This window comes from Mauremys reevesii, linkage group 25 (assembly GCF_016161935.1).
Source record: "Mauremys reevesii isolate NIE-2019 linkage group 25, ASM1616193v1, whole genome shotgun sequence".
Taxonomy (NCBI): Eukaryota; Metazoa; Chordata; order Testudines; family Geoemydidae; genus Mauremys; species Mauremys reevesii.
The window spans coordinates 19305906-19332666 of NC_052647.1; the positions used below are offsets into that span (position 1 = coordinate 19305906).

The 26761-nt window shown below is 51.2% G+C and overlaps 1 protein-coding gene across 3 annotated transcripts in view; it reads right to left on the reverse strand.

Moving 5' to 3' along the window:
• The window catches only part of PFKM (phosphofructokinase, muscle), a 51031-nt gene extending 24505 nt beyond the window's left edge, over positions 1-26526 (reverse strand). The window contains exons 1-5 of one of the 3 annotated variants that reach the window (XM_039513873.1): positions 26411-26526; positions 17087-17185; positions 7288-7361; positions 4296-4373; positions 1097-1286 (exon numbers count right to left, since the gene is read on the reverse strand). In XM_039513873.1, coding sequence (XP_039369807.1) covers positions 1097-1286; positions 4296-4373; positions 7288-7361; positions 17087-17177 — 433 coding nt within the window. In that variant the 5' untranslated portion in view covers positions 17178-17185; positions 26411-26526. Of the gene's footprint in view, positions 1-1096; positions 1287-4295; positions 4374-7287; positions 7362-17086; positions 17186-17659; positions 17763-21055; positions 21228-26410 lie in introns of those variants that run through there. The other 2 variants (XM_039513874.1, XM_039513875.1) reach the window with 2 other exon arrangements.
• Positions 26527-26761: the final 235 nt, after the last annotated feature.

The following is a 26761-nucleotide window of genomic DNA, read 5'->3' on the forward strand; positions in this document are numbered from 1 at the left end:
GACCAGGAGGGCCAGAGTTGCCACCCAGGCCCCAGGCCTCTGCAGTGGCAGGGGACTGATTCAGTGAGATATAGGTCTGTTGCATCTTACGCTGGGGTTACGTTCCGCAGCCAGCACGTAAAGCGAAAATCGTGTATAGTCAAAATTACATTGAGTGTAATGGCGGGTGGAATCGCCCGCACTACAGGTACAGTATTGAAATAGTTATTTTTCTCTTTTTTTTTTGTTTGTTTTTGCCGACCGCGTAAAGCTGAAATCGCGCATGTTAAATGCGTGTAAGATGCGACAGACCTGTACGCACGGATGATCCTAGCAAGTGACCTGTGCCCATGCTGAAGAGGAAGGCGAACTCCCTCCCCCTGGATCCCTGACAGTCTGACCATGTGGAAAATTCCTTCCTGACCCCACAAATGGCCATCATTTAGGGTCTGAGCATGCGAGCCAAGCCCCTGAGAAAGCATTCTCAGTACCACCTCAGTGACGCTTCAAACCCGTCACTTCCTGCTAGAGCCGAAGGAGGAACAACATCTGGATGGAAAAACAGGGGAGGGGAAATTCACTAAGTGTTTGTGAAGTTTTTTTCCACTTCCCAGCAAGCTCTGCTGTCTGGCATTTCCACGCCCTCACCATCTTTGCTCCACTGTAGTCTGCTTGGGGATGCGCGTAGGTGGGGAACACGGGAGTGGGTGGGCAGGAACACACGTGGGCAGACGGGTGTCCTGGGACGAGACGCACACACTAGGAGGTGCCTCTGGGAAGGGAGTGCACTGTCTTGTGAGTGGGTGTCTTGGGGGCGGGAGCTGGGGAGATGGCATGCACTTGGGGTGTGCAGAGATAGGCCAATGTCCCTTGGGGTGTGCCTGGGGCTTCAGGGGTGGAGAGGTCATGGCAAACTGGGTGACGTGGCAAAGAGAGCAGGGCCCAGATCCGCAAAGGGATTGGGGCCCAAATGACTGAGGTAGCCAGTTACTTTGTAACTAAGATCAGGGGAAGGAGGAGGCCGTGCCGAAGAATTACTGGGGCTCCTGGCCACACTCGGGCAGGCTGGAAAGCTTAACCCCCTCCCACTCCACCTATTGCTTTGTCACCACGGTACCTGTTTTAACCAGTTCCACTAGCAAATTGCTCCACTCGGCCCGGAAGGTGTCTGCTCCCGTCAGGCTGCCATCGCCCCCGATGACACACAGGTTGGTAATGCCTCTCTTCACCAGGTTGCGGGCGGCTTTCAAACGACCCTCGCGCGTGCGGAAGTCCTGGCACCTGGCGCTTCCAATTACAGTGCCGCCCTGGGATGGAGGCAGAAGGGTCAATAGGGAACCCCCAACACCCACTCACCCAGAGGGTTGTGTGGTCTGTCGCAGGAGCTGATTGAGGCGGGGAGGCCAGCAGGTTGCAAGTCAGAGGGGAGTCTCGGTGAGACTGACACGGGAATGCCAAGAACAGGTCTGGTGTCCACATTTTAAAAAGGACGTTAGCAAATTGGAGAGGACGCAGAAAAGAGTCACAGGGCTGGAGAAAAAAACGTAAACTCAACACATCGAGCTCTTTATCAGCAAGAAGATGGAGAGGTGGCTTGATTACAGTGTAAAAGTACCTTCCCCGGGAGCGGGCTCCGTAACTAGCCGAGAAAGGCAGGACAAGAACCAAGGGCTGGAAGGTAAAGCCAGACCGATTCAAATTCAAGGTAAGGCGCACATTTCCAACAGCGAAGGTGCGCGCCTGCACGGCTGCACAGGAGGCCACCATGGGCTGTGCACCTAACTCCCCTAGTCCAGGGCTGTGGCGCGGTGAAGAGAGACGCCTCTTCTCCCAGCTCTGGGGCTGTAGCAGGGAAAGAGGACCCCCCAACCCCAGAGCTGCTGTGGTGGGGAGAGACACCTCTCCCCCGGCCCCAGCCCCGGAGCTGCTGTGGTGGGGAGAGACACCTCTCCCCCGGCCCCAGCCCCGGAGCTGCTGTGGTGGGGAGAGACACCTCTCCCCCGGCCCCAGCCCCGGAGCTGCTGTGGTGGGGAGACACCTCCCCGGCCCCAGCCCCGGAGCTGCTGTGGTGGGGAGAGACACCTCTCCCCCGGCCCCAGCCCCGGAGCTGCTGTGGTGGGGAGAGACACCTCTCCCCCGGCCCCAGCCCCGGAGCTGCTGTGGTGAGGAGAGACACCTCTCCCCCGGCTCCAGCCCCGGAGCTGCTGTGGTGAGGAGAGACACCTCTCCCCCGGCCCCAGCCCCGGAGCTGCTGTGGTGGGGAGAGACACCTCTCCCCCGGCCCCAGCCCCGGAGCTGCTGTGGTGAGGAGAGAGGGCTGAGGGGAGTCATCTCTCTCTGCTTCAGCCCTGGGGCAGCCTGCACCCCAAACCCCTCATCCCCAGCCCCACCCCAGAGCCTGCACCTCCAGACGGAGCCCTCACTCCCCACCCCCTGCACTCCAACCCCCGCCCCAGGCCTGAGCCCTTTCCCACACTCCAAACCCCTCAGCCCCACCCCGCCACACATCATCTCCATATTGGTGCACATAGCATTGCCCTGCTTGCTACCCCCTGATGCCAGCCCCGGCTTTTCGATGCAGAAAACCAGTTGTTGTGGCTCAGCTGGGCCATGGATTTCTCACAGCATGTTGGGGGGAGGCTCAGAGAGAAAAAGATTGAGACCCCCAGCTCCAGAACACAAGCAGCTACTTATCCATGGCAGCCGTGTCCCGCTGCATTCCCCCTTGAGTCCTCTCAGAGGGTGAAGTTCACCTCTGTGTAGGAGGCCAGCCCGAGGGCCTGGAACCCGTGCAAGTTCCACATCCGCCTTATTTTGAGGACTTAAAATGATGCATAGGGCTTGCGCTAGTTTCTGCAGAGGGGTCAGTTTTGCCCTTAGATACGGGCCTGAGAGTTAGAATCAGGGTTGAAACAACACCGTTTGCACATGTGTGGGGAGCGGGAGGTCTGATTTCCTGCCAGTTGATTCCGGCTCGAGGGTGGCCCACTGCCTAGAGCTGGGCACTGCCTCGTCCCTACGAGCCCTCTGCAGTCCTTGTTTGTGAAACCCGACCCGAGGTCCCCGATCACAAGCAGGGCTGCTGGCAGCCTTCAGCTCTGCTTTCCCGTTATTTTAGGTCTCGGACATTCGCCGTGACCCCAGCCTCGGGGATAGCGTTACCCGCAAGTTCACGAGCCCTTGCCTGTGACCCCGCCGAAGAAAAGGGCAAGATGCGACCGTCATTTTCCTCCTGGCAGGAATCCCGTCCATGAAAGTGCAATGACCTTGAAAGTCATTCTGAGAATCAATGGTTCTTCCAACCCTGGGAGGACAGACGGGTCCGGTGAAGGCAACAGCTGTGGTGACTGTGACTTAATGGCACGTTTCCCTGTCCCTGTTGTTAACCTGCTGTTCGCTGGGATGGAGACAATGGTGTTCTCTGGGCCTACGTTGTGTTCCCTCCTAGCTGCTTGCTTCCAGTAGCCGATTTAGGATTAGATGGTGGGGTGAGCCTTGCTGTATGCCTCCAGGGGCTCCCCTCGTCTCCTGTGCTGGCTGTTCACAGGGCAGGTAGCATTGTGGGGAGGTGGGAAGTAGCTTGCAGGGCTTCTACTCCCCGCTCCCATGCATGTGAGTGGGCGGAGCCTGGATTCAGCCCCGCCCCCTCCCTCCCACTCAGCCAAACTGGCATGGAAGGGGAAGTATTCTGTGGTGCCAGATATCCTGGGCTAATCCTAGGGCAGCCCAGTAGGGTGACCAGACAGCAAGTGTGAAAAATCGGGACGAGGTTGGGGGGTAATAGGAGCCTATATAAGAAAAAGACCCCAAAATCGGGACTGTCCCTATAAAATCGGGACATCTGGTCACCCTACATCCCAGTGACACGCTGCCTCCTCTGCTTGGGGCATGTGGCACAGCCACGATTCATGTGTAACATGTCTTACACACTGGTTCAAAGCCAAGCGCCGTAAGGCAGGAGGAAAAGTGCTCTTGTATTCCCGCCTGCCAGAACCTCTGCCTGCGGCCTCGCCCCTGCCGGAGCCTTTCACTGCCGTGTGTAGCTACTACATGGGTAGCACCTGAATTCTACCTGCTGCTGTAAGTGTACACCTAGAGGAAAGCAGTTTGGAGCACAAGTCCCAGGGACTTTCAATGGGGACATACGTGTCAAAGCCCCTTAAGCACATTTGAAAATCTGGCCCTTAGGTATCCAAATCCCACTGAAATTCAGTGAGAGTTGGGTGCCTGGCTCCTTTGTAAAGCCCAGCCACAATAGTGGCCCAGGGCACTGGCTCCCTTTCACAGCCGGCAAGGGGATTCATGCCAGGACCTACCAGTTGAAGCATCATGGAGACGCGTTCCCATGTGGCCTCCTGGATATTGTCACCGCCGTCCACCAGGCCTTGGTAACCCTAGAACGGAAGGCACAGGAAAGAGATTAGGGGCAAGTCTGAAGGCTTTCCTACGCCGGTTACCGCTAGGATCGATAGATGGACACTTATGGTGATGGATGGACAGAGGGCGCCCACAGGAACTGGGGAGCAGAGTTAAGCAGAGTGAGCCTCGAACGGAATGGAACCATGAACATTCAGATGAGCGCTCCCTACCCCTGCTCCCCAGCCCCACCCAGAGGTACTTTCTTGCCCATATCCCACCCAATCCATCGCAGGGTTTCAACAATCCCAGCAGCGACTGATTTCAAAGCCTGTATCTCACTGGCCTGTTGTTGACTCAGAGGATTGCACGGACCATTTTGGGTAGACCCCGAGAGGGTGAGAACTGAATAGAAGGAGTAATGGTCTCAAGTTGCAGAGGGGGAGGTTTAGGTTGGACATTAGGAAAAACTTTTTCACTAGTAGGGTGGTGAAGAACTGGAATGGGTTACCTAGGGAGGTGGTGGAATCTCCTTCCTTAGAGGTTTTTAAGGTCAGGCTTGACAAAGCCCTGGCTGGGATGATTTAGTTGGGTTTGGTCCTGCTTTGAGCAGGGGGTTGGACTAGATACCTCCTGAGGTCCCTTCCAACCCTGAGATTCTATGATTCTATGAAGACAACAGTAGATCTGAGTTCGGTTCTGAACAAAGTACTCTGGGTAGGAAACACGTCCGTGGTCCAGGCACAATAGAGCATAGTAAGCAAAGAACAGACTGGCAATCCAGTGAGACACAAGGTGGGCGAGGTGGCATCTTTTATTGGACCAACTTCTGTTGGTGAGAGTAGGGTGACCAGATGTCCCGATTTTATAGGGACAGTGCTGATATTTGGAGCTTTTTCTTATATAGGCACCTATTACCCCCCACCCCCTGTCCTGATTTTTCACACTTGCTGGCTGGTCACCCTAGGTGAGAGAGACAAGCTTTCGAACTTAAACTGAGTAAGTTTCCCAGACCTGAAGACAAGCTCCAAGTGTCACAGCGAAGTAGAAGATGGAGCAGATTGTTTAGCACAAGTAGTTAACACACATTTCAAGGGACCATTCGAGGTGAAGTGGCCTGTTAACACCTCTCCAGTCACAGGGAGGAGAGCATGGGGGAAAGCAGGTCGGGGGGGAAGGTTTGTTAGTGGGTAGTAATAAGCTAAAAATCCAATGTCTATTCAGTCCCTGATTTTTAGCGTCTAGCAAAAACAACGAGGAGTCCTGTGGCACCTTAAAGACTAACAGATTTATTTGGGCATAAGCTTTCGTGAGTAAAAACCCCACTTCTTCAGTGTCTAGCAACGTTCTGAATTTAAGCTCCTAGGCTCGTCTTGTGAAAGTGCGGTGCAGGTTTCCTTGGCAGTGCAATGGACTTGGGAGCATTCCTATGCTTGAGCCTACAGCTTCCTCGGCTCCAGTCTGCTTTCTCCTGTGCTTACTGCCCTCCCCTTCCACACCTGCTCACACCTTTCCTGGTCTTCCCCCTCAGCCCAGCATGTGGCATTAGTTACAATCACTAGGAAGCAGGCACGTGTAATGCTAAGTTCCCTCTAAGCTGCGCGACCGCGCAGCAGGCTATCAAGAGCCGCAGCCACAGGGCCTGGACTGGAGAGGTGCCTCTCCCTCGGCCCCGGCCCTGCCACGGCCAGGGAGAGGCAGCTCTCTCCCAGCCCCGGAGCTGCCATGGCTGGGGAAAGTCGCCTCTCCCCCGGCTTGGGGTTGCTGCAGCAAAAGAGGGCTGGGGGGAGTCCTCTCTCCCTGCTGCAGCCCCAGGGGGGCCTGCACTCCAAATCCCTCATCCCCAGCCCGAACTCAGAGCCCATAACCCCTGCCAGAGCCCTCACTCCCCACACCCCAATCCTCTGCCCCAACCCTGAGACCCCTCCCACACTCCGAACCCCTCGGCCCCACCCCCGCCACACATCACCTCCATATTGGTGCACATAACAAAATTCATTCTGCACGTGGATGGGAAAAATTAGAGGGAACATTGGTATAACGGTCATCTGTCCCTGCTGCCCAGATAACATGATGATGGTCATATTAGAAATGATGGCTAGGTGAGTATTTACGGTGATGGATGGCTCGACGAGTGTATGTAGAAATGGATAGATAGATGCATATAAATATGCTGATTGATAGATAGATGATAGGGCAATGGAAAGATGGGTACATGTAGGAAAGGATGGATGGACAGACATATGGGAACATGTGGTAATAGATGGATAGACAATATTAATAATGAACAATAAGCTGCGGTTCAAGATAACTAATATATTCCCCGTTTCTCACTATTCCTCTTTCCACGTGGCAGATGTCTCCTCATCTCTAAAGCCGGCTTCCTTTTCATACAAGGCAAGACAGTAAAACTAACACGGAACCTTTAAGAGCAGTATGTCCCATGGAGACATCACAAAATACATGTCAAAATATCAACTCCGGCCCTGACTCTGATTAAGTCAGTGAGTCTTGGTCTCAGGTGAGGTCCTGGTCTCTCAGTGGCTCTGTGTGTAGACACAGAATGGGTCTTTGAGGTTACTGCAGGGGTGCAGGCTGCTGATGGAATTGTGGGGCCTGGGACCAGAGGATTGGGATTTAGGGTAGCGAATTCAGGTTTGGAGTAGCGGGCTGAGGTTCAGGGATGTAGGTTCTGGTTTGGGGCAGGGAGTTAGGGTGGAGGCCAAGGATTAACTGTAAGATATTACGTCAAGCACCCCATGAAAATCAGGAGAGATTTCCCTTCCTATCGCCCTTTGCCATGGGGATTTTTCTAGACACAATGGGCTGCGTTTATAATGATTCATGTACTGTGGAGACATTACGTTACTAAAATCCCAGTGAAAGCAAAGCTGGATGCAGTTCAGAGCAGAGGTGGGGGAAGCCATTCAAGAAGGAAACGATCGTACCAACCTCATGAACAAAGTACACCTTGGCTCCTGTGAAGATGCCCACTCGAACCACGGCCCGGACAGCTGCATTCATGCCTGTGCAGAGAGAGAGAGAGAGAAATCACTCTTGCATGCAAAACACCTGCCATCTCATTCCATAATGGAAGGGAATCTCTGCGGGACGTGGCTTTCTGATTCAGTAGCGTGCTCCAATTCAATCACAAACCGCTGGGCTCGACAGAGGAATCACCAGGTAACATTCTCTGGCCTGTGCAATGCAGGAGTTCAGACAAGGGTTGGGATCTTCAGGAGTGTCTAAGCGAGTGAGGAACACGAGCCCCACCGAAAGCCAATGGGTCTAGTGCTCCTAAGTCACTGACATGCTTTTGAAACATCCCACCGCCTAGATGATCCCTTCTGGCCAACATGATGGAGCTCAGGGGTTTCTGATGCAGTAACAGGAAGGGGCTTTTTTGAGCAGTTCTGGGCTGGATAGTTTCCTGCTTTCAGGTGACACTCGCAGGAGAAGGCTAGATTTTCCTAAAGGACAGGAATGGTTTCAGCACCAGTCAAGCCTTTCCCCGACACGGCTGGGGGCAGCCTAGTCATGTCATCATGGGAATTCATGGAGCCATTGACAAGAAATGGCGGGCCCAAAGTGAATGCAGGATGGACCGTTGCTACTGACCAGCTAAGAAATGTGCCCATCCTATTCTATTTATACATCACCCTGTCTCCCCCACCTCACTGTGGGCCACTGGTTTGTCTCCTCCACCTGCTCCATCTTGGCTTTGAGGTTGGATGCTCTTTGGGGCAGGGAGCGTCGTTTATCCTAGCTTTGTACAGCACCTAGCACAATAGTGCCCAAGTTGGTTGTGGCCTTTAGGTGCTACCCCAATGTAAATGACAGATATTATCTAAGGTTAGGGTGACCAGACAGCAAATGTGAAAAATTGGGACAAAGGGTGGTGGGTAATAGGAGCCTATATAAGAAAAAGACCCCAAAATTGGGACATCTGGTCACCCTATCTAAGGTATTTTTATACCCAAGCATCTGGGCGCCTCATACTCTTTAATGTAGTGAATTAATGACAAACTGTCATGCTTCAGGGCATAAGCTTGCCCCAGCTAACTGGTGGTCAGCAAGAAACTTTCCCTTCCCAACACTGCTCTGAGACAGGGCAATTATTCCCATTTTACAGATGGAGAACTGAGACCCAGAGAGACCAAGTGGCTTGCTCAAGATCCCACAGGGAGTCTGACAAATCAGGGAATTGAACCTGGGTCTGTACCAGCCTCGCAACCTAACCACTGAGCCACTCTTCCTCTATACAAGATACCCCCACTGCAGTGCACAAACAAAGGCACTGGTTAGTACAATTCTGCATTGGAAACAGACCTGCCAGCTGTGCATGGCTTGGGAGCACGCCTGCATCTTAAACCCATCAAATGGGTAATGACAATGGGGAGGCATCTCTGCTCCAGCTGGCTAAGCCAGATGATCTAAAGAAAATACCCAGCTGTGTTTCACAGTTAGAGGCAGTTTCCTTGCGAATATAATACAGCATTAAAGTGACCCTGTAGAACTAACACTAAACACTCCATGAGAAAAAAAAAACAGCTGGACTGCAAGGCTTTCAGCTAGAGATTTGAAACAGTGGAAAGGTATCATTGTCCAGGTGGATGATCCTAGGGAGGAGTTAACTCCATAATAACTAGTAGTTTCTCCCCCATAGGAGTGCTGAGGCTGCACCTAGAAGCACCGGACCTGAACAAAGCAATCAGCCGCGAGCATTACCAGATGCTGATATCTGATGCAAACAAGTGAACGGGCAGATGCCCAGTTCTTCCAGTGTCCTTGATGCCAGCTATGGGCACTGGCAGGTAAAACTGGGCAAAGAGAGTTCTTTGCCAACCCTGCTTAATACAACCCGAGGGGCAGATGCATGCACTGGCTTATCCGTTAATATTCACTCAGCCCCCCAAGTGTTTTGAAAGGGAGTAAATATCTCAGGAAGGGACGTACCGTGGCTGATATGGGTTTATGTCTGGAACTAACATGATGTCAATCAATGCACCCTAGGAGCAGCTATACTGAATCAGCGTATCATTATTACTTATTTGCATTACACTAGGAACTAGAGGCTACACCAGGACCCGATTGCGCCAGGTGCTGGGCACAGACAGTCCCTGGCACACAGAACTCAACCGTCTAAATGGAAATGAGAGACAAAGGGTGGGAGGAAAAACAGGCGTGACTTGTCCAAGGTCACCCCCATCTCCTGAGTTCCAGCCCAGTGCCTTGACCGCTGGACCAGCCTTTTTCTCTCTTTGTAGAGCTTCCTTGCTAAGTAAGAGCTCCTCTGTGGCCATCAAGGGGCAGCACAAGGCCTAGACAAATTAGAGGATTGGGCCAAAAGAAATATGATGAGGTTCAACAAGGACAAGTGCAGAGTCCTGCACTTAGGACGGAAGAATCCCATGCACTGCTACAGGCTGGGGACCGAATGGCTGGGCAGCAGTTCTGCAGAAAAGGACCTAGGGGTTACGGTGGACGAAAAGCTGAATATGAGTCAGCAGTGTGCCCTTGTTGCCAAGAAGGCTAATGGCATTTTGGGTTGTATAAGTAGGGGCATTTCCAGCAGATCGAGGGATGTGATCATTCCCCTCTATTCAGCACTGGTGAGGCCTCATCTGGAGTACTGTGTCCAGTTTTGGGCCCCACACTACAAGAAGGATGTGGATAAATTGGAGAGAGTCCAGTGGAGGGCAACAAAAATGATTAGGGGGCTGGAGCACATGACTTATGAGTAGAGGCTGAGGGAACTGGGATTGTTTAGCCTGCAAAAGAGAAGAGTGAGGGGGGATTTGATAGCTGCTTTCAACTACCTGAAAGGGGGTTCCAAAGAGGATGGATCTAGACTGTTCTCAGTGGTAGAAGATGACAGAACAAGGAGTAATGGTCTCAAGTTGCAGAGGGAGAGGTTTAGGTTGGATATTAGGAAAAACTTTTTCAGTTGGAGGGTGGTGAAGCACTGGAATGGGTTACCTAGGGAGGTGGTGGAATCTCCTTCCTTAGAGGTTTTTAAGGTCAGGCTTGACAAAGCCCTGGCTGGGATGATTTAGTTGGGTTTGGTCCTGCTTTGAGCAGGGGGTTGGACTAGATACCTCCTAAGGTCCCTTCCAACCCTGAGATTCTATGATTCTATGTGGGTGGCTATGTCACAGACACATCACGCTCCATACCCTGAGTGGGGTGGTCCCCTTCAGCGGAGGACAAAGACCGCTTCCAGACCCTGCCGCTCCCTCTGCAACTCCGTGTGTGGACAATGGGCAGTGGTTCAGCACAGCCGCTGATGTGCCAGCCTAGCCTCTGCCCTAAACCCAGGCCACGTTAAGACATGCAGGGAGCTGGCTCTGTGTCACCTGGGGGGCTCTAGGCTCCCCAAATTGTGCTCCATCTCTTTGCCCAGCAGAACCTCCCGGTGCTGCCTAATGTAACTCGGCCCTCCTGTGTGCCTGGAGCCCCTTACTGCTGGATGATGCTGCCTCATGCACCTGATCCCTCGGATGATTTTCACATTTTATTTTTGGTCTGCTGACATTTAACAATAAATGCCTGCGGTTCTCCCTGGCACCCAGCGCGCCTGAAAATACCCCAGCGGGAGAGGCCTCTCCTTGGGACAGAGGAGTACTCGGATTGGATTACAACCCCTCTCCCACTGGAGTATTTGCAGCCACAGCTAGCCTCCTTGTGCGGACAACAGCCTTGTCCGAAGGCACAATGGGAGTGTATCGGGCACAATGCAATCTTGGACGGGATCCTACAGACACCCTGTAATGGCAAAGCGGTGAGGGGAGGTAGTAAGAACTAAGACAAAGGAGAAAAGATATTTGTGCTAGAAGACATAGTCAAACCAGAATTTACAATGCAATGATTAGCAGGGAGGGTGATTAACCGTTGGGGCAAGGGATGTGGTGGATTCTCCACCCCTTGGAGTCTTTTTTAAATCAAAGACTGGACCCCTTTCCAAAAGCAAGGCTCTGTTTCAGTCTACAGGGGGCACAGAGAGAATGGGAATCTTTACCTTCTTACACATCGAGGGCGGTTTCTCCCCTTGTGCATCAGCTGGCTCTGAGCCCAAAGGGGTGCGGCTTAGCAAAAAATCAACCCGAATTCAGCTGTGAAATGGTTTGACCCTTCCAGAGAGGGTCCCCCATACAGTCACCCCAGCTAACTGCCATTAGCCAAGACTGCTCCTGGTGCGTTCGTGGTATCACAGCGTGCGTGCTGGTGCGTGGGTGGTATCACAGCTCCTGGAGCGTCAGGCTGGCGTCGCCGAATTAATTACCCCCAAGCCCTGCAGCTCCCACTTCACCCGCACGGCCTAGATCAAAGCCATCCGGTCTATTCCCTGACCCTTTCTTCGCTTGGCCCAGTGCACTCAGTGCAGGACATCCCTCAGCTAAGGGGGCATGGGGATTCCCCCAGCCCCGTTCTACCTTCCCCACTCTCTGAGGATGAGTGTGTCACTTTTCTACCCCCTGCTGCAAGCTGCTGAGTCTCTCACATGGGAGGGGAGTTCTGCAGAGTTGCTAGATCGGTGGAGGTAGAGCAGAGAGCCAGGCAATGCCAAAGCACGGCTGGCACCAATCCTCCCACCATAAGCTTCCTGCACCATTTATAACCCCCGGGCGGGGGGAGGGGGGCGTCCCAGAAATTAGCTACGCAGATCTTCTGTTGTGATTTACAGCACAGAGGGACAGACAAACATAACCCAGCCAAGGATTTGCAAAAGTGACTAGGGATTTTGGGTGCCCAACCTGAGATGCCTTAAAGGGGCCTGACTTTCAAAGGGTGGAGGACTCAGCCCTTTCTGAGAATCTGGGCCCTTAATGTGCCTTAAATAGGGCTCCCAAAAGCTCTCGTCATTTTTGAAAGTATTCAGTTGAGGAAACCAACAACATTCAAAGTATGAAAGAACTTCCCTTAAAATGAAAAAAAAAAAAAAGGAAATTCCCAGACCAAAATAACTGGACTTAGGTTGCAGATATGGATCAATAACGTAAGGGGATCAAACTTTAGAAGAACGTTGTGATTTAGAATGAAATCAAACATTGGAAAAGCCAGAAAATTCTCAGTTAGGGAAAGTCTTGAAACAGACACAAGTAGGGAAACGCAGAGTAAGTTCCCCTTAACTCTTCCCCTGTTGTTCTTCCCACCTATTCCTGCAATCATGAGATAAGCTCCTGCCTGCCCACTGAATACCTTCAGGATTGATACCAACAACCAACCAGTGCTCTACTAATGTGTGACCACCCGCCTTAATGCGGGCACATGGGATGTGCTATCTCCACAGCCCCAGATTCTCCTCCAGTTTACCCTCCACGCTACCACCTTGCCTGGTGCTTCATACACACACCCATACCAGAGGGCCGTCCAAGAAATTTCACCACCATGTATACACTTTACTCTCTGAACACATCCCATAGCTGCAGGAGTCTTGCAACTTCATCTGCCACATCTGGTGCTGATCACTGTCAGGGCCAGGACACGGGGCTAGATGGACCTCGGGTCTGAGCCATTCCGGGAGTTTCCCCTGTTTCCTTTAACATGTTCCTGCTTTGCCTCTAATGTAAATTGTGGTGGACATGCTTAAAGGCATCTTCAGTCATAGACTGTGGTGAGCTAATGATACAGCTCATTGGTGGAAAGAAGAATGGCTTAGTGGTTAGGGCACTTGCCTAGGTCCTGGGAGACTCCTGGTTCAGTTCCCAGCTCCTTAGGCAAGTCAGTCTCTCTGTACTTCAGTACCCGTCATCTGTGGGATGGGGATGATAGCCCTGCCCTGCCTCATAGGGGTGTGTGAGGACAAATACAGTAAAGAGATTGAGATGAGGGTCGGTACAAGTATGTGAGATACACAGAGGAACCCCCGTTACTTGGTGCTCTCCCAGCTGCTTATTGCACAGACCTGTTGCCTCACCTCTCAGGGCAGGGGCCATCTGGGATATGTCTGCAGAGACTTGGTTACCTCAATATCACTGAGAACAATAGATCGACCTTCCCTGAGGACTGCACCTGGAGTGGGGGCGGGGGGGAGAGGGAGGCTTGTGTGTCCCTGGAAGCTGTGCCAGTGGGAGCTTTCACTCCTGGTAGGATCCCCCGAGCTGGACGGGTCAAAGGGGAGGGACCAGCCGAAGTGCCGTTTGGGTTCTGAGTGACAGGCCAACACCGTAGCCTCGTGAACAGCTTATGTTACAGAAACACAACAAGGCAGCCGTTCCCGCGACCGGCAGGAGAGATGGGGATGGCAGAGCCTTGTCTGAAGGGTTCAAAGCAATTGACCAAGAGGCTTTAGGCTCCCCTTGCCGTGCGGTAGTTCAAAGCCTGGGAGGAAGCAAAGGGGGTGTAGCAGGGTGGTCCCCTGCTCCTGCCCTGAAGGGCTTCAAACAGCCCAGGAGAGGGCTGGGGCAGGAAGCCTGGGCTGATTGGGGGAAGTAGGCGCAGCTGTGGCCAGGTCCCAATCAGGCCCAGCTGGCCCCTATAAGAGGCTGGGAGCCAGAAGCCCAAAGAGACTCTCACTCACTCACTGTTTGTAGAGGGAGCTGGGCCTGGCTGCTTAGACGCTAGAGACAAGGCACCTGAGTGAAGCAGGGCTGGGGAGAGGCAGGGGAGCTGGGGAGCTCCAGCCTGGAAAGCCCCAGGCTGCGGCCTAGCATTGGGCTAATAGGTACTGGGGGTTGCAGGGGGCAGCCCAGGGGTAGGCCAAGGCAGCAGGTGCAAACCCTCCTTGCCAGTGATGAGTGGCTGATACTGCAGCCTGCCCCAGGGCGTGGGGCTAGACCATGACTGGCAGTAGCCTGATATTGAGGCAAGGTGGGGATAGAGGATGGGGGTTTCCCAGGGAGGGGAGACCCTGAGAAAAAGGGGTTACTGCCAGGGGGCAGCACCCTAGCTAACAGGGCACTGGAGTCCAGGGAGGGACATGGGGGCCAGAGGACGGCGGATCACCGGCCTGCAGAGGGTGCTCCGGAGCTGCAACCGAGCTAATTCCCAGAAGTCACCAGCAGGAGGCGCCGCAGGGGTGAGTCTGCTCGTCTACAGGGGGGATTCTAAAGTGGTGTGGTCTGGTGGGCTAGAATTGGGTGCAGAATGAGTGTGATGTAGGAGGAAAGTGCGCAGGGAGCATTGCACAGCTCCCTGCTCCTGCATATAACCCTCCTCCTTGAATTCCCTGAGTGCAAGCAGGAGCTGCCCCCAGGGCAGGGAGATTGAAGGGGCAGCACACGCTGCACCCTGCTAAAAGCCATCACAGCCCTTGCTTTGCTGTGTGGGGCTGTTCTGCGAGGCCCCCGAATGCAGGCTGCCGCTCACAAGCTGCACTGAAGCCCATGGTGCTGTTTGACTGCAATGGGTCTCTGTGAAAGTGACTTCGTGGGCCTCCATCTTTATGTCAAGTATCAGAGGGGGAGCCGTGTTAGTCTGGATCTGTAAAAGCAGCAAAGAGTCCTGTGGCACCTTATAGACTAACAGACATATTGGAGCATGAGCTTTCGTGGGTGAATACCCACTTCGTCGGATGCATGTAGTGGGAATTTCCAGAGGCAGGTGTATATATGCAAGCAAGAACCAGGCTGGAGATAATGAGGTTAGTACCTTGTTATCTCCAGCCTGATTCTTGCTTGCATATATACACCTGCCTCTGGAAATTTCCACTACATGCATCTTTATGTCCTCACTTACTTCCAGACCTGCTCCATCCACACACTAAAGAGTCACTCTAATAAGCACCTTCCAGCTGGGGAGTTCCAAGCACTTCATAAACACTGATCCTGTAGGGCAGAGGAGCGTGATACCCTTTCTGCAGAAGAAAGACAAACTGGGGCAGGGGTAGCGACTTGCCCTACCCCTGGGCAAGAGTCAGGGATAGAACCCAGGAGTCCTGTGCTCCACCCACTTGACATTGCGCACTCCCGTGTTGTGTAAGCCCCGCATGGGGTCTGAAAGCCAAGAAGCTGCATGGTGTCACGCTCGAGCACGGATTCCGGGGACAAGAGCCCATCCGCAGTGAAACTTGCCGCCCGTGGAGTCAAACAGCGTAAGTGAGGACAGAATCTGGCCTTGCAGTCGGGACTCCGTTAATAATTCTATGGCTCCACAAGAGGCACAAACGTCAGGCCCCTCTCCCGTAGCTGTGTGGGTTCTGCAGGGCTAGCGGGAGTCGAATAAGAGTAATAGACATTTATTTTACTCAGCGAATCAGCTCACAGGACTTCACACTTGATGCTCCCAAATTGAAAATAAATACTGGAGCGATTCAGGTACATGACTCTCTGCCCTGTAGTGTCCAAACTAGCTCAGTGGGGGGAGGGAGAGCTCAGTAGCTTGAGCATTGGCCTGCTAAACCCAGGGTTGTGAGTTCAATCCTTGAGGGGGCCACTTAGGGGTCTAGGGCAAAATCAATACTTGGTCCTGCTAGTGAAGGCAGGGTCCCTTCCAGCTCTCTGAGACAGGTATATATCCATATAATAACATCTTCCAGAGGGCTACAGGAGAGTGATAGAAGGCAGATATATTAGCCCCAGGTTAAGCAGGTCCCTTTTCCCTGGGTAAGGTAACAGGGAAGGTTCCAGAACAATCAGGAGCTTTCTGGAAACGATTAAGGCAGAGAGGCTGATTAGAACACCTGCTGCTAATCAGGGCACCTGGGTTTAAAAAGGAGCTCACTTCAGTTTGTGGTGTGCATGCAAAGAGCTGAGGGTGTGCTGTTGGAGGACTGAGGGGTACAAGTATTATCAGACACCAGGAGGCAGGTCCTGTGGTGAGGATAAAGAAGGTGTTTGGAGGAGGCTATGGGGAAATAGCCCAGGGAGTTGTAGCTGTTACAGGAGGCACTATAGACAGCTGCAATTCACAGGGCCCTGGGCTGGAACCTGGAGTAGAGTAGTATGTTTCTAGCCTTTGTGGTTATAGATAAAAGCTTGAAAATATGACCTCAAAAGGCAAAGAAAACACACCCACAATTTATTGTTTCCTTCAAGCCCTCCCCACTCCCACCCTTATGATTTTTATGCCTATCTCATGATTTTGGATGCTCAGGGAATACCGCATTTAAGCACCAAAGTAAGGATTGGATTTCCCAAAAGTATCTTGCCAACATATCTATACCACACACATTGGTCACCATTTAAAAAAATGACTGGAGGTTTTTGAGTTCCCAACTGGAGACATGTTAAAGCAGTGGTTCTCAACCAGGGGTACATGTACTCCTGGGGTACGCAGAGCTCTTCCAGGGGTACATCAACTCATCTGGATATTTGCCTAGTTTTACAACAGGCTACAGAAACAGCACTAGCGAAGTCAGTACAAACTAAAATTGCATACGACTTATTTATACAGTTCTATATACTATACACTGAAATGTAAGTACAATATTTATATTCCAATTGATTTATTTTATAATTAGATGGTAAAAATGAGAAAGTCATCAATTTTTCAGCGCTGTGACACTTTTTTTTTGTATTTTTATGTCTGATTTTGTAAGTTTTTAAGTGAGGTGCAACTTGGGGGTACGCAAGACAAATCAGACTCCTGAAAGGGGCACAGCACTCTGGAAAGGCTGAGTGAGAACCACTGCCTTAAAAGGGACCTAATGCTCTCTGGGTGGGTGCTCAGCACTCCCTGAAAATCTCCAGAGTTCTCCTGCTGGTCTCTCCCAAAATGGAAGCAACCAGAACCTCTAGTCTCTTTTGAAAATCACGCCCTTTGATTCAAACACACAGACTCCAAACACAAACAGTGCCGCTTATCTCCTTACCCTGCGCGTCTCCTCCCGAGGTCAACACAGCGATGGCTTTCCCACTCCCCAGATTGCGTGTGTGCTCATGTTTTTCTGGTGGCTGCGACATTTTCTTAGCTGGAATATAAAAATAATATATAGATTGATGAAGGAGAGAGCCCCTTCTCAGGTGCCTCCTGCCTGCCCGATTCCCACACTGTCTCTGGGACCAGGACAGTTTCTTGCAGTTGAGGCTATCTCCTTTCAAAGCACCACCACTCGGTAAACAACAAGCCAAAATGTCATACTGTAAATTATACTCTGTGAAGCGTCAGCCGCACCTAAATCTGGATGCGCACAATGAGCTGTCACGTTGTGTGACTGAGGGACCAACGGATACAGACTTTGGCAGAGCAGCTAGGAATTGCTGCTTTGGGCCCTTTTCAACAGGTTTTTTTTGGGGGGTTGTTTGTTTAGTTGTTTGTTCTGATTGGACACACCACCGATCTACAGACACATTCCTGCAAAGTAACAAAGCCACATGGTATGAGCTGAAATTTATGTTTTGCAAAATCCCAACACGCAATCAGAAGGGAAAAGTGAATACTGTGCCTCTGTGGGTTTTTTCTCAGATGTCCCTAGTCACTGAGCAGCAGCGTGCACCAGCTGGTCAGCTAGCAGAAGTATCTGATCAAAGTGACCTGTTCTCCAAATATCCTGCTGAGTCCAAGGTCCGAAAGTTCAACAGTTTCTGCAAATACAAACATCGTGGGCCTGATTCTCAGTTATGGTAAGGCCATTGTATACTGCTTTGGCCGTGTATAGGGCCTTACGTTCTGCCACTGACATGCTGGGGGAACTCGGGCAAGTCATTTCACTGCCCCGTGCCTCAGTTTCCCCATCTGTAAAACGAGGAGAATGATATGGACCTCCTTTATAAAGCTCAGAGCGCTATGGATGAAAAACACCATAAAAGAGTTGGGTATTAACAACTATCAGGGGAGTATAAATTACATTTATGTTCATGTTAAGGCCCCTTCACATCAGAGTGGTGTAAAGCGAGTTTGGGGTAACGGCTCAAAGGCACATTTAAAAAACCTTCTCTGGTGGCTTAAGTCCCAAATTGAGGCTTTGTTAAAAAAAGAAACTCAATTATTAATAGTTTTTTTTTTCATATGTTCCAGTAAAAACATTTTAGAAAAATTTCCTGCAGCATCTGGACCCAAAACTGTTTTAGCCTGATTTGGATCTCCATTGATCTACTGATGGAAAACCCTAGATAAGAGCTAGGTGCTATGATGATTATTGTTCCAGGCCACCAGAACCAACCCATGTAGCTGCCTAGAAAGTGACCAGAAACAAAAGAGAAACTGACTTGCCTATTTTCATCCTGGGGTGAGTTTTAAAGAAAAGAAATCCAGCATCACAGATTATTAGGGTTGGAAGGGACCTCAAGAGGTCATCTAGTCCAACCCCCTGCTCAAAGCAGGACCAATCCCCAAGGATTGAGTTCACAACCCTGGCTTTAGCAGGCCAATGCTCAAACCACTGAGCTACCCCTCCCCCATAAATGGTGGCAATTATTCCGTGTGTTACAGGAGCACACAGAGGCTCTGAACAAAAACCAGGGTCACACTGTGCTCGGTGCTGTACAAACACCTAGGAAGAGACAGTCCCTGCCCTGAATAATAAGACAAAAAGAGGGGAAGTTAGTTGTCCAAGGTCACCTGGCAGGTCAGTGGCAAAGCTAGGAATAGAACCGAGGTCATTTGAGTGCCAGCCTGTTCTATTCTATATAAGTTTGCATAGCGTGTTCAACACTGTGGTATCTGTGCACTGTGGTCCAGCACTCTATTCACTAGGTCGCACTGCCTCTCTGCCTGAAAACCTTATAATCTAAACTAACATGACAGACAAAGGGTGGAAGGGGAAACTGAGGCACAGAGTGGGGCCGTGAGTTGCCTGAGATTATGCAACAGGTCAGTGGCAGAGCCTGAGTCCAAGGAGGTCTCCTGAGTCCAAGTCCAGTGCCCTAACCACTAGACCATGTAGCCTTCTCCATAAAAGTGTGATGTATCATTCTTGGGTGCCTCAGATCAGGCACCCAAGTCAGAGAGCACTTTGGCAAAGCCGGGCCTATATAACTGCAGTAAAACAAAACTTCTGTGCCCTGCATGCACCACCCTGTTATTAACATCAACGGGATCCCATCAGCCAGTCGCTGCACTGAATCCTGGTGTGACGAGCGGTTGTCCTTTCTCCGGGCCCTTTCTCACTGTCGATCTCAGTGGAACTCTGGCGGTCACCAGCTTTCAGTCACATCAACATCTTCCAGGCAGAAGCTGAGACAAAACCATTAATGCCGCCTGCTCACTTTGGGGACCTCGATTTGAGGGGAGGGGCTGGGGTTAGCAACGCCCCCACCAGGAAGCCATCTGCAAATGAAAGCTCTGGGGCCTGCTGTGTATGCATATGTTGTACCAGTTTAATAGTTTTGATTGGGGGGGAGGGTGATTTTTATAGTAACACAACACTTAGTGATTGATGCAGTTCTCATTAGATTGATAACAACATCTAGTTCTTATATAGCATTTTTCATCAGTAGCTCTCCAAGCGCTTTACAGAGGAGATTATACTGGTATAAAGGTGCCACGTGGACACGACGCATCGTGTCTGCTGAAAAAGCTCAGTGTTTGCCGCTGACCAAGCTCTTTCAGCAGAGAGCGTGCGCAGTCAGTGTGCACTGTGTCCATGTAGCATCAGGTTGCACTGGCTGAAGCGTGGGGCACACTGTCACTGTTGGGCTTTTACCAGTTTTCACGGAAAGTGTCCTGGGTTTTCCATTATTCAGGTTTTACCATTTTCACCAGAATTTCGGAAGAGGGGAGCTCCCCAGAACCAGCTCTCTACTCCAGAAGGAGAGAGAGCGGCTCGGTAAATTGGTGGCCCAGGTCATCCTCCCGTCCCCGAATATCAATCTCAATATTTACTCAGAAAACCATGAATTTAATTTTTTGCACTGATTTTTTCACCCATTTTTACAATAAATACTGATAAATTCCTGGGACATTTTAAACAAAATAAAACCTGAAAACAAAAGGCTGTGACTGTGGACAGACATCCCAAGTCCTTCGGGCACACGGCCTCGTGGGAGATTGTCACTGTACAGTGTGGGATACCCACAATTTCCTGAGCGATGAATGGGTATTTGGGGTCAATCCTTTCTGTTCTATCCCATGATCAACTGCACATTTTCCTCATTGTATGGGCAGGGCATACAATCCTCTTGGATTTGCGGGGACACTAGATCTGGCTCTACCTCAGCTCTCCATGGGTCAAACTTTGCTTAAACTCTTTGGGGACAAGGGCTGTTCCTATGTCTCTTTACAGCACCCAGCACCACACTGAGAGAAGACTGTTCTACCAGGACCTTGGCTGTGGCTTTTAGAGGAAGTGCCTCTACCCACTTTGAAAAAGGATCGACAACCACCATTGCCTCTCTGGTTCCTTGGTAAAGGACCTACAAAATCAATCTGCAAAGCCACCCATGAACTTTCATACACCTGAGATTGCAACGGTGCATTCCTTTTGGATGGAGTGTTGCTGGCTTGGGCAAAAGCCAAAGAGTTGTCACAATATTGTTGTCCATCCAATGTAAGAAGAGGCAGTCAGGTGGCGAGCAGGTTTCAGGGGGGGGGCCACCAAGCAGGGCCAACGTTAGACTCACTGGAGCCCAGCGTAGAAAGCCAAAGTCCCCACTGCGCAGAGCTGAAGTCCGGGCCCCTGAGCTCTGCCACCTGGGGCTGAAGTTGAAGCCGGAGCAACTTGGCTTTGTGGGGCCCCACTATAGCGTGGGGCCCCAGGCAACTGCCCTGCTTGCTACCCCCTAATGCCAGCCCTGGCTTTTATATGCAGAAAACCAGTTGTGGCGGCACTGGTGGCCCATGGAGTTTTTATAGCATGGGGGGGGCACAGAAAAAGGGTGAGAACCCCTGCTGTAGGGCTTACCTAATTCTCTCTCCTGCCAAATCTCCATATTCAGTGGACATTTGGGCCAGTCACCCAGGAGAACCCCCAAGTCAAGCCCCCTAACTAGCATGGGGCTAGATTCTCTCAGGCCAATGGGGAGGCCTCCCCGACAGCCCTCGGTTCAGTCCCTGCTTTCCTCCACGGGCCGCTAGCACAGAACACAGTCATTGTGATGTCACTGGAAAGCCCAGGCGACAGTTTCTCTGTTCACAGGTTATGTCATCTCCACAGCCTGGGGATCCACCCCCTCCCCGTGAGGAATGATGGGATGGTCTCTCTGCTGCATCAGGAGGCAGCTAACCAGAGGGGGGATTTTTTTTAAGCTACCTCTCAACTTTGTCCCACAGTCCCCCGATTTCCGTAGCCGTGCGGTCTGCGCCAGCTCTGCTTTGCCGCCAGCTGCCCCGAGATCCCTCTGCTCCAGCACACTTGGCCGCCTCGCCTGGCACCGTACTCCTTCCGGTCCCAGCGTGGGAAGTGGCTCAGATGGAGTCCAAGTCTGGCTGCCACGCTACAGTAAGTCATTAAGAACTGCGGGTTCTTAGCATCTCTGAAGAGCAGGCCTCTAGGGCCACGATCCTGATCAGCATTTAGGCATTGATTTCAATGAAAGCGAGGAGCCTGCGTACCTTTGAGGATCTGGGCCTAGGTATCTCAGGTTGGTCACTGAAAAACTGAGGAACACGAATCAGTGGCCGCTTAAAAAAATATTGGCCAAAGCCTCTAGCTCCCTACAGTTGTGAAGGAAACCTTCCCATGGTGAACCAGCTGTTGCAGCAACCCAATTGTTGCAAGGAGCAATCTGAAGAAGGAGAGGGCTCTTCAAGACACTTTCCCTGCTCCACCAGCATCACAGTACACTATGGTCTTCAGCTACCTTACGGCAATGTTTATTTCCCATTCGGATCCTAAGAAATCCTTAGAAAGCTTGTCTGGGGTTACTCGTGCAGGGCCACTACCCACAACCTCCTTTCCTGCTGTGCCTACAGGGATAAGGAAACAAGCCTGCAAAGGGTTAAGTGGATGGAGATCAGATGCGGCTGGAGACCGAGGGCTGGATTTTGGCTACTGTGAGAAGGAGGAAAGGTTGTTGTAGTTGCCAGTATTGGGACAGTTTTGCACGGACTCTGGGGAGGCAGAGGGAGATGGTGTGGGGGAGCTAGGGGAGGGGCGCAGAATCGGGGGGGGGGGGGGGTTGCTGGGCTGGGGGGAGCCAGATGTGTCACTGGGCAGCTGGGGTGGGGTGGGAGCAGGGGTTGCTGGGATGGGAGGGGAATCTGTTGGCTTGGGAAGGTGGGGTGGGAGAGAAGGAGGAGTTGAGTAACAGGGGGAGTTAATGGGTGAGTGAGGGAAGCAGGACGGGGTGAGTTGACTGAGGGGAGAGTGAGTCAGTCTGTAGTAGCATCCCCTCCATGGAAACAATAGTGTCGGCCTTAGAACGGGGCGGGCAAACTTTTTGGCCTGAGGGCCACATCTGGGAATAGAAATTGCATGGCGGGCCATGAATGCTCACAAAACTGGGGTTGGGGTGCAGAAGGGGGTGAGGATTGTGGTTGGGGGTGTGGGCTCTGGGGTGGGGCCAGAAATGAGTTCAGTGTGTGGGAGGGGGATTGGGGTTGGGGAAGGGGTGTAGGCTCTGGGTGGGGCTGGGGATGAGGGATCTGGGGTGCAGGACACTGTTTCGGGCTTGGATCGAGGGGTGTGGAGGGAGGAAGGGGGATCAGGGCTGGGACAGGGGGTTGGGGCGCAGGGAGAGGCTTAGGGGTGCAGGCTCCAGGTGATGCTTACTTCAAGCAGCTCCCAGAAACAGGGGCATGTCCCTTCTCTGGCTCCTACACAGAGGCGTGGCCAGGCGGCTGTGCACGCTGCCCCATCCGCAGGCACCTCCCCTGCAGCTCCCATTGGAGAACGTAGGAGCCGGAGGGGGGCCATGCCGCTGCTTCTGGGAGCCATGTGGTGCGGCCCCCAACCCTGCTCCCCAGCTGGAGTGCCGGAGTGGAGCAAGCCCTAGACTCCACTTCCCAGCAGGAGCTTGAGGGCCGGCTTAAAATGGCTGGCGGGCTGGAGGCAGCCTGGGGTCTGTAGTTTACCCACCTCTGCCTTAAAATATGTCATGAGCGTATCCTTAGGGCTGCTGAGTGTTGTAATAGGAGCTATAGGATGGCATAGCTTTAGCTGCTAGCACTACTCCTGGCAGAGATGGAAGCATCCCCATCCCCTCCTGCTACATGGGCTGGGAAGGCAGCTTCCAAGAGTGGGCGTTTTAAGCCCCAGGGCAGTTCTGGTCAAAACAGCAGAGTTGGGGAGAAGAGGAGATAAGAACCGGGGGAAGCCCCAGCATGTGAGATGCATGATCACACACTGTTCTCCCTGCAGAACCTGTACCAGGGCACACACTGAATAAGGCAAGGGGATACAGGGAATGATTCCTGCCTCATTCTAACCCTTATTTGTTTAAACGCTGTGCAGATCCGCTGAGCGTTATCTATGGACTTGCTCTGAATTGACACCCACTGTCACTGAGCATAATCTGGTGCCTGGGATGGATGGTCTCCATGGTGGATGTGGGTGGGGGAACTAAGTCACCAGAGATGATCAAAGTAACATTGCAAAACCAATAGTGTATTTCCACAAAATGTAAATGTATTTAAAAATAAGTAATTTAACTTGATGCCAACAGAGAAAACATTTGATTTTTTGGTAGACAGGCATCACGTGTCCTGCTTCTGACCTTTTTCTCTTTACTCCTGATTGACTAAGTGATTTAAAAATACATGTTGCACCCTTCCCACATTCACTGCTGCTATTACTTGAATTCTAGCTGAAGCTCCTCATGAAATCGGAGCCCTGCTGTGCTAGATGCTGGACATACACTTTGTAGGAGATGGTCTCTGCCCCGAAGAGCGTACTATTTCCCTATTTTACAGATGGGGAAACTGAGGCACAGAGCATGCACCCATGATTCTGGCAGGTAGCTAAGCATATGCATCACTTCCATGACTTCAGTGGGACTACTCACATGCTTAAGTAGGTGGCTGAATCAAGGTCTGCATAACTTACCTGAGATCAGATGGGGTGCATGTGGCAGAGGCAGGTTTCCTGAGTCACAATTCATACAGTTTAAAGCCAGAAGGGACTCCTGTGATCATCTAGTCTGTCCTCCCGCATATCACAGACCACAGGACTTCCCTGGATTAATCCCTGTTCAAACTAGTGCATATTTTTAGTGGGGGAAAAATCCAGTTTTGATTTTAAAATTTCCAGTTGAGGAGAATCCGCCACAGCCCTTGGTGAGTTGTTTCAATGATTAACTATCTTCACTGTTAAAAAATGGAGCCTTATTTCTAGTCTGAATTTGTCTAGTGCTTTAACCACAAGACACCTCCTCTCTCGCATCCAGCTTGGCCAATGAATGGGGCAGGAGTGCAGCAATAACACAATGAAAGCCTGTGTTGTGATGTAGACAGGATTTGCCTGCAATGCCCTTGTTAACAAACCAACCAAAATAATGATCAGTTGGCTAACGGTTGATGAACAGAGGAAAGTTAAATTAATGGGCTAACATTGGTGAACTGCAAATTGAGGGCTTGGCTTTAATCATCACACACATTCCCCTTGTCAACTGCCTTGGTTGTCTCTCAAGGAAGAGAGGGGTGGTTAGCTGAGGGAGCTCTGTAGGTTGTCAAACCTGATGGTGTGCATTTATAACCCTTCTTTATTAAGTCGATGCCATCAGCCAGATTGTCTCGGAGCTCCCTTCATGCTCCAAGCTGAAGCACTGGGGCTGGTTGAAAGTTTTCCATTTAAACTCTTCTTTGATGGAAAATTGGGGCTTTGATTAAAAAATTTTTCTTGAAAAGTGTTGGCTTTCTGCAGGGAATTTTGATATGTAATGAAAAACCTGAACACCTGAAATCCAAAAAGGTTTCACATTTGGGCTGAAATATTTCAGGTCTTCCACCATCGCCCACTGGAAGAATACCAAGATGATTAGTCTTAGAAGCCTGACAAACTCCCTGAGCACGTTGGCCTAGAACTCATCAGCATCCGCATGGTGGGGCGATTCCTGGGATTCCCATACTAAGTAGTTGTGCTAGACAGCTTTCATTCCTGGGAAGGGGCCACTCCTGTACCTGGATCAGATGAAAAAACCCAGCCTTGCACCCAACCTGTCATGCCTGGGCTCATAACTGAATACCCAGTGGGAGAGAGTGTGCTAACACAGGACTAGCTGAGACATCCAGCCAGATTTCAAGGGATGTACACAAGACCAGATCCCTCTTTATTATCGCTGTGCTCTGATGGCACTCGTTTGTAAAGCACTTGTCACGCCTGGTCTGGTGGCATGATGGGTCCTGGTATCTAGGGAGGGAAAGGCCAAAGGAGCAGCAAACCTTACACCGATACACAGAACTCACTGACTGGTTATTGGTTTGTCAAGCACCAAGTACATTGTCAGTGCTCAATAAAGAATAGGTATTTCCCACACCTGTACCTCTCCATTTGCTGAAATCCCCAAACCCTCCACCTGATATTCCCACTACATCTCTCCCTGCTCATCTACTAAAGTGCCATCATTTTCTACCCTCTGCTGTAATTCCCTCTCCTCCATCCAACTTCAACAAACCTCCCTATCAGAGGGGTAGCCGTTTTAGTCTGTATCCACAAAAACAACGAGGAGTCTGGTGCCACCGTAAAGACTAACAGATTTATTTGGGCCTAAGCTTTCGTGGGTAAAAAACCTCACTTCTTCAGATGCATGGAGTGAAAATTGCAGATGCAGGCATAAATATACTGACACATGAAGAGAAGGGTATGGTAATTCCTGCATCAATATACTGCCTGCATCTGTAATTTTCACTCCATGCATCTGAAGAAGTGGGGTTTTTACCCACAAAAGCTTATGCCCAAATAAATCTGTTAAATCTCACTATGTTTCAATTAAAACCTTTTGATGAATCATTCCTCCCCCCCACCCTCATTATTTGCAGTTCTCAGCACCAACGTGCCCACTGGCTCCAACCATCCCCCCCACGTACACCCAGACCCACTCCATCTAAATCCTCTTCATATCCCCAGCCTTTCCCCATCCCAGATGCATTCCACCCTGTGTGTGCATGCTCAGTTTCCATTCACTTGTTAAAGAAGGGCTTGATTGTGATGTCCTTACTCACTTTGGGTAGCACCTTATCCCATCAGCAGCCCCATTATAATCAATCAGATGATACCTGGGGAATCAAGCACTACCAGGTGCAAGCAAGAGTGTTACAATCTGATCCTAAGCACTTCAGCAACAAATTACTCATCAGTCTGCAAATATCAAACTCCACTAACCTGGTGGCTCTTTTTTTTTCTGGGAGAACGGGAAGAAGGTGAAGAAAAAGAAAACCGCGAAAGCAAGTGACACAGAAATGAAAAGTTTGGACCCAACTACAGAGAGGTCCAATGGAGACCACATAACCGGAAAGTGTGTGCTTTCCTCCCTTGTATTTATAGACATTATATCAGCCCGCTGGAGCAGCTGCCTCTCCCATGCCTCCCTCTGATTGGCTGATATAAAGGGCATGGCCTTACATTGAAAAGGTTTGAATCACATTGCCTTGCAAACTAATTTTAAAAATCAGGGCCTGATTCCCACTTACACTAAGGCCTCTTTATGTCACTCTGGCAGCATAAAAGTGCCTT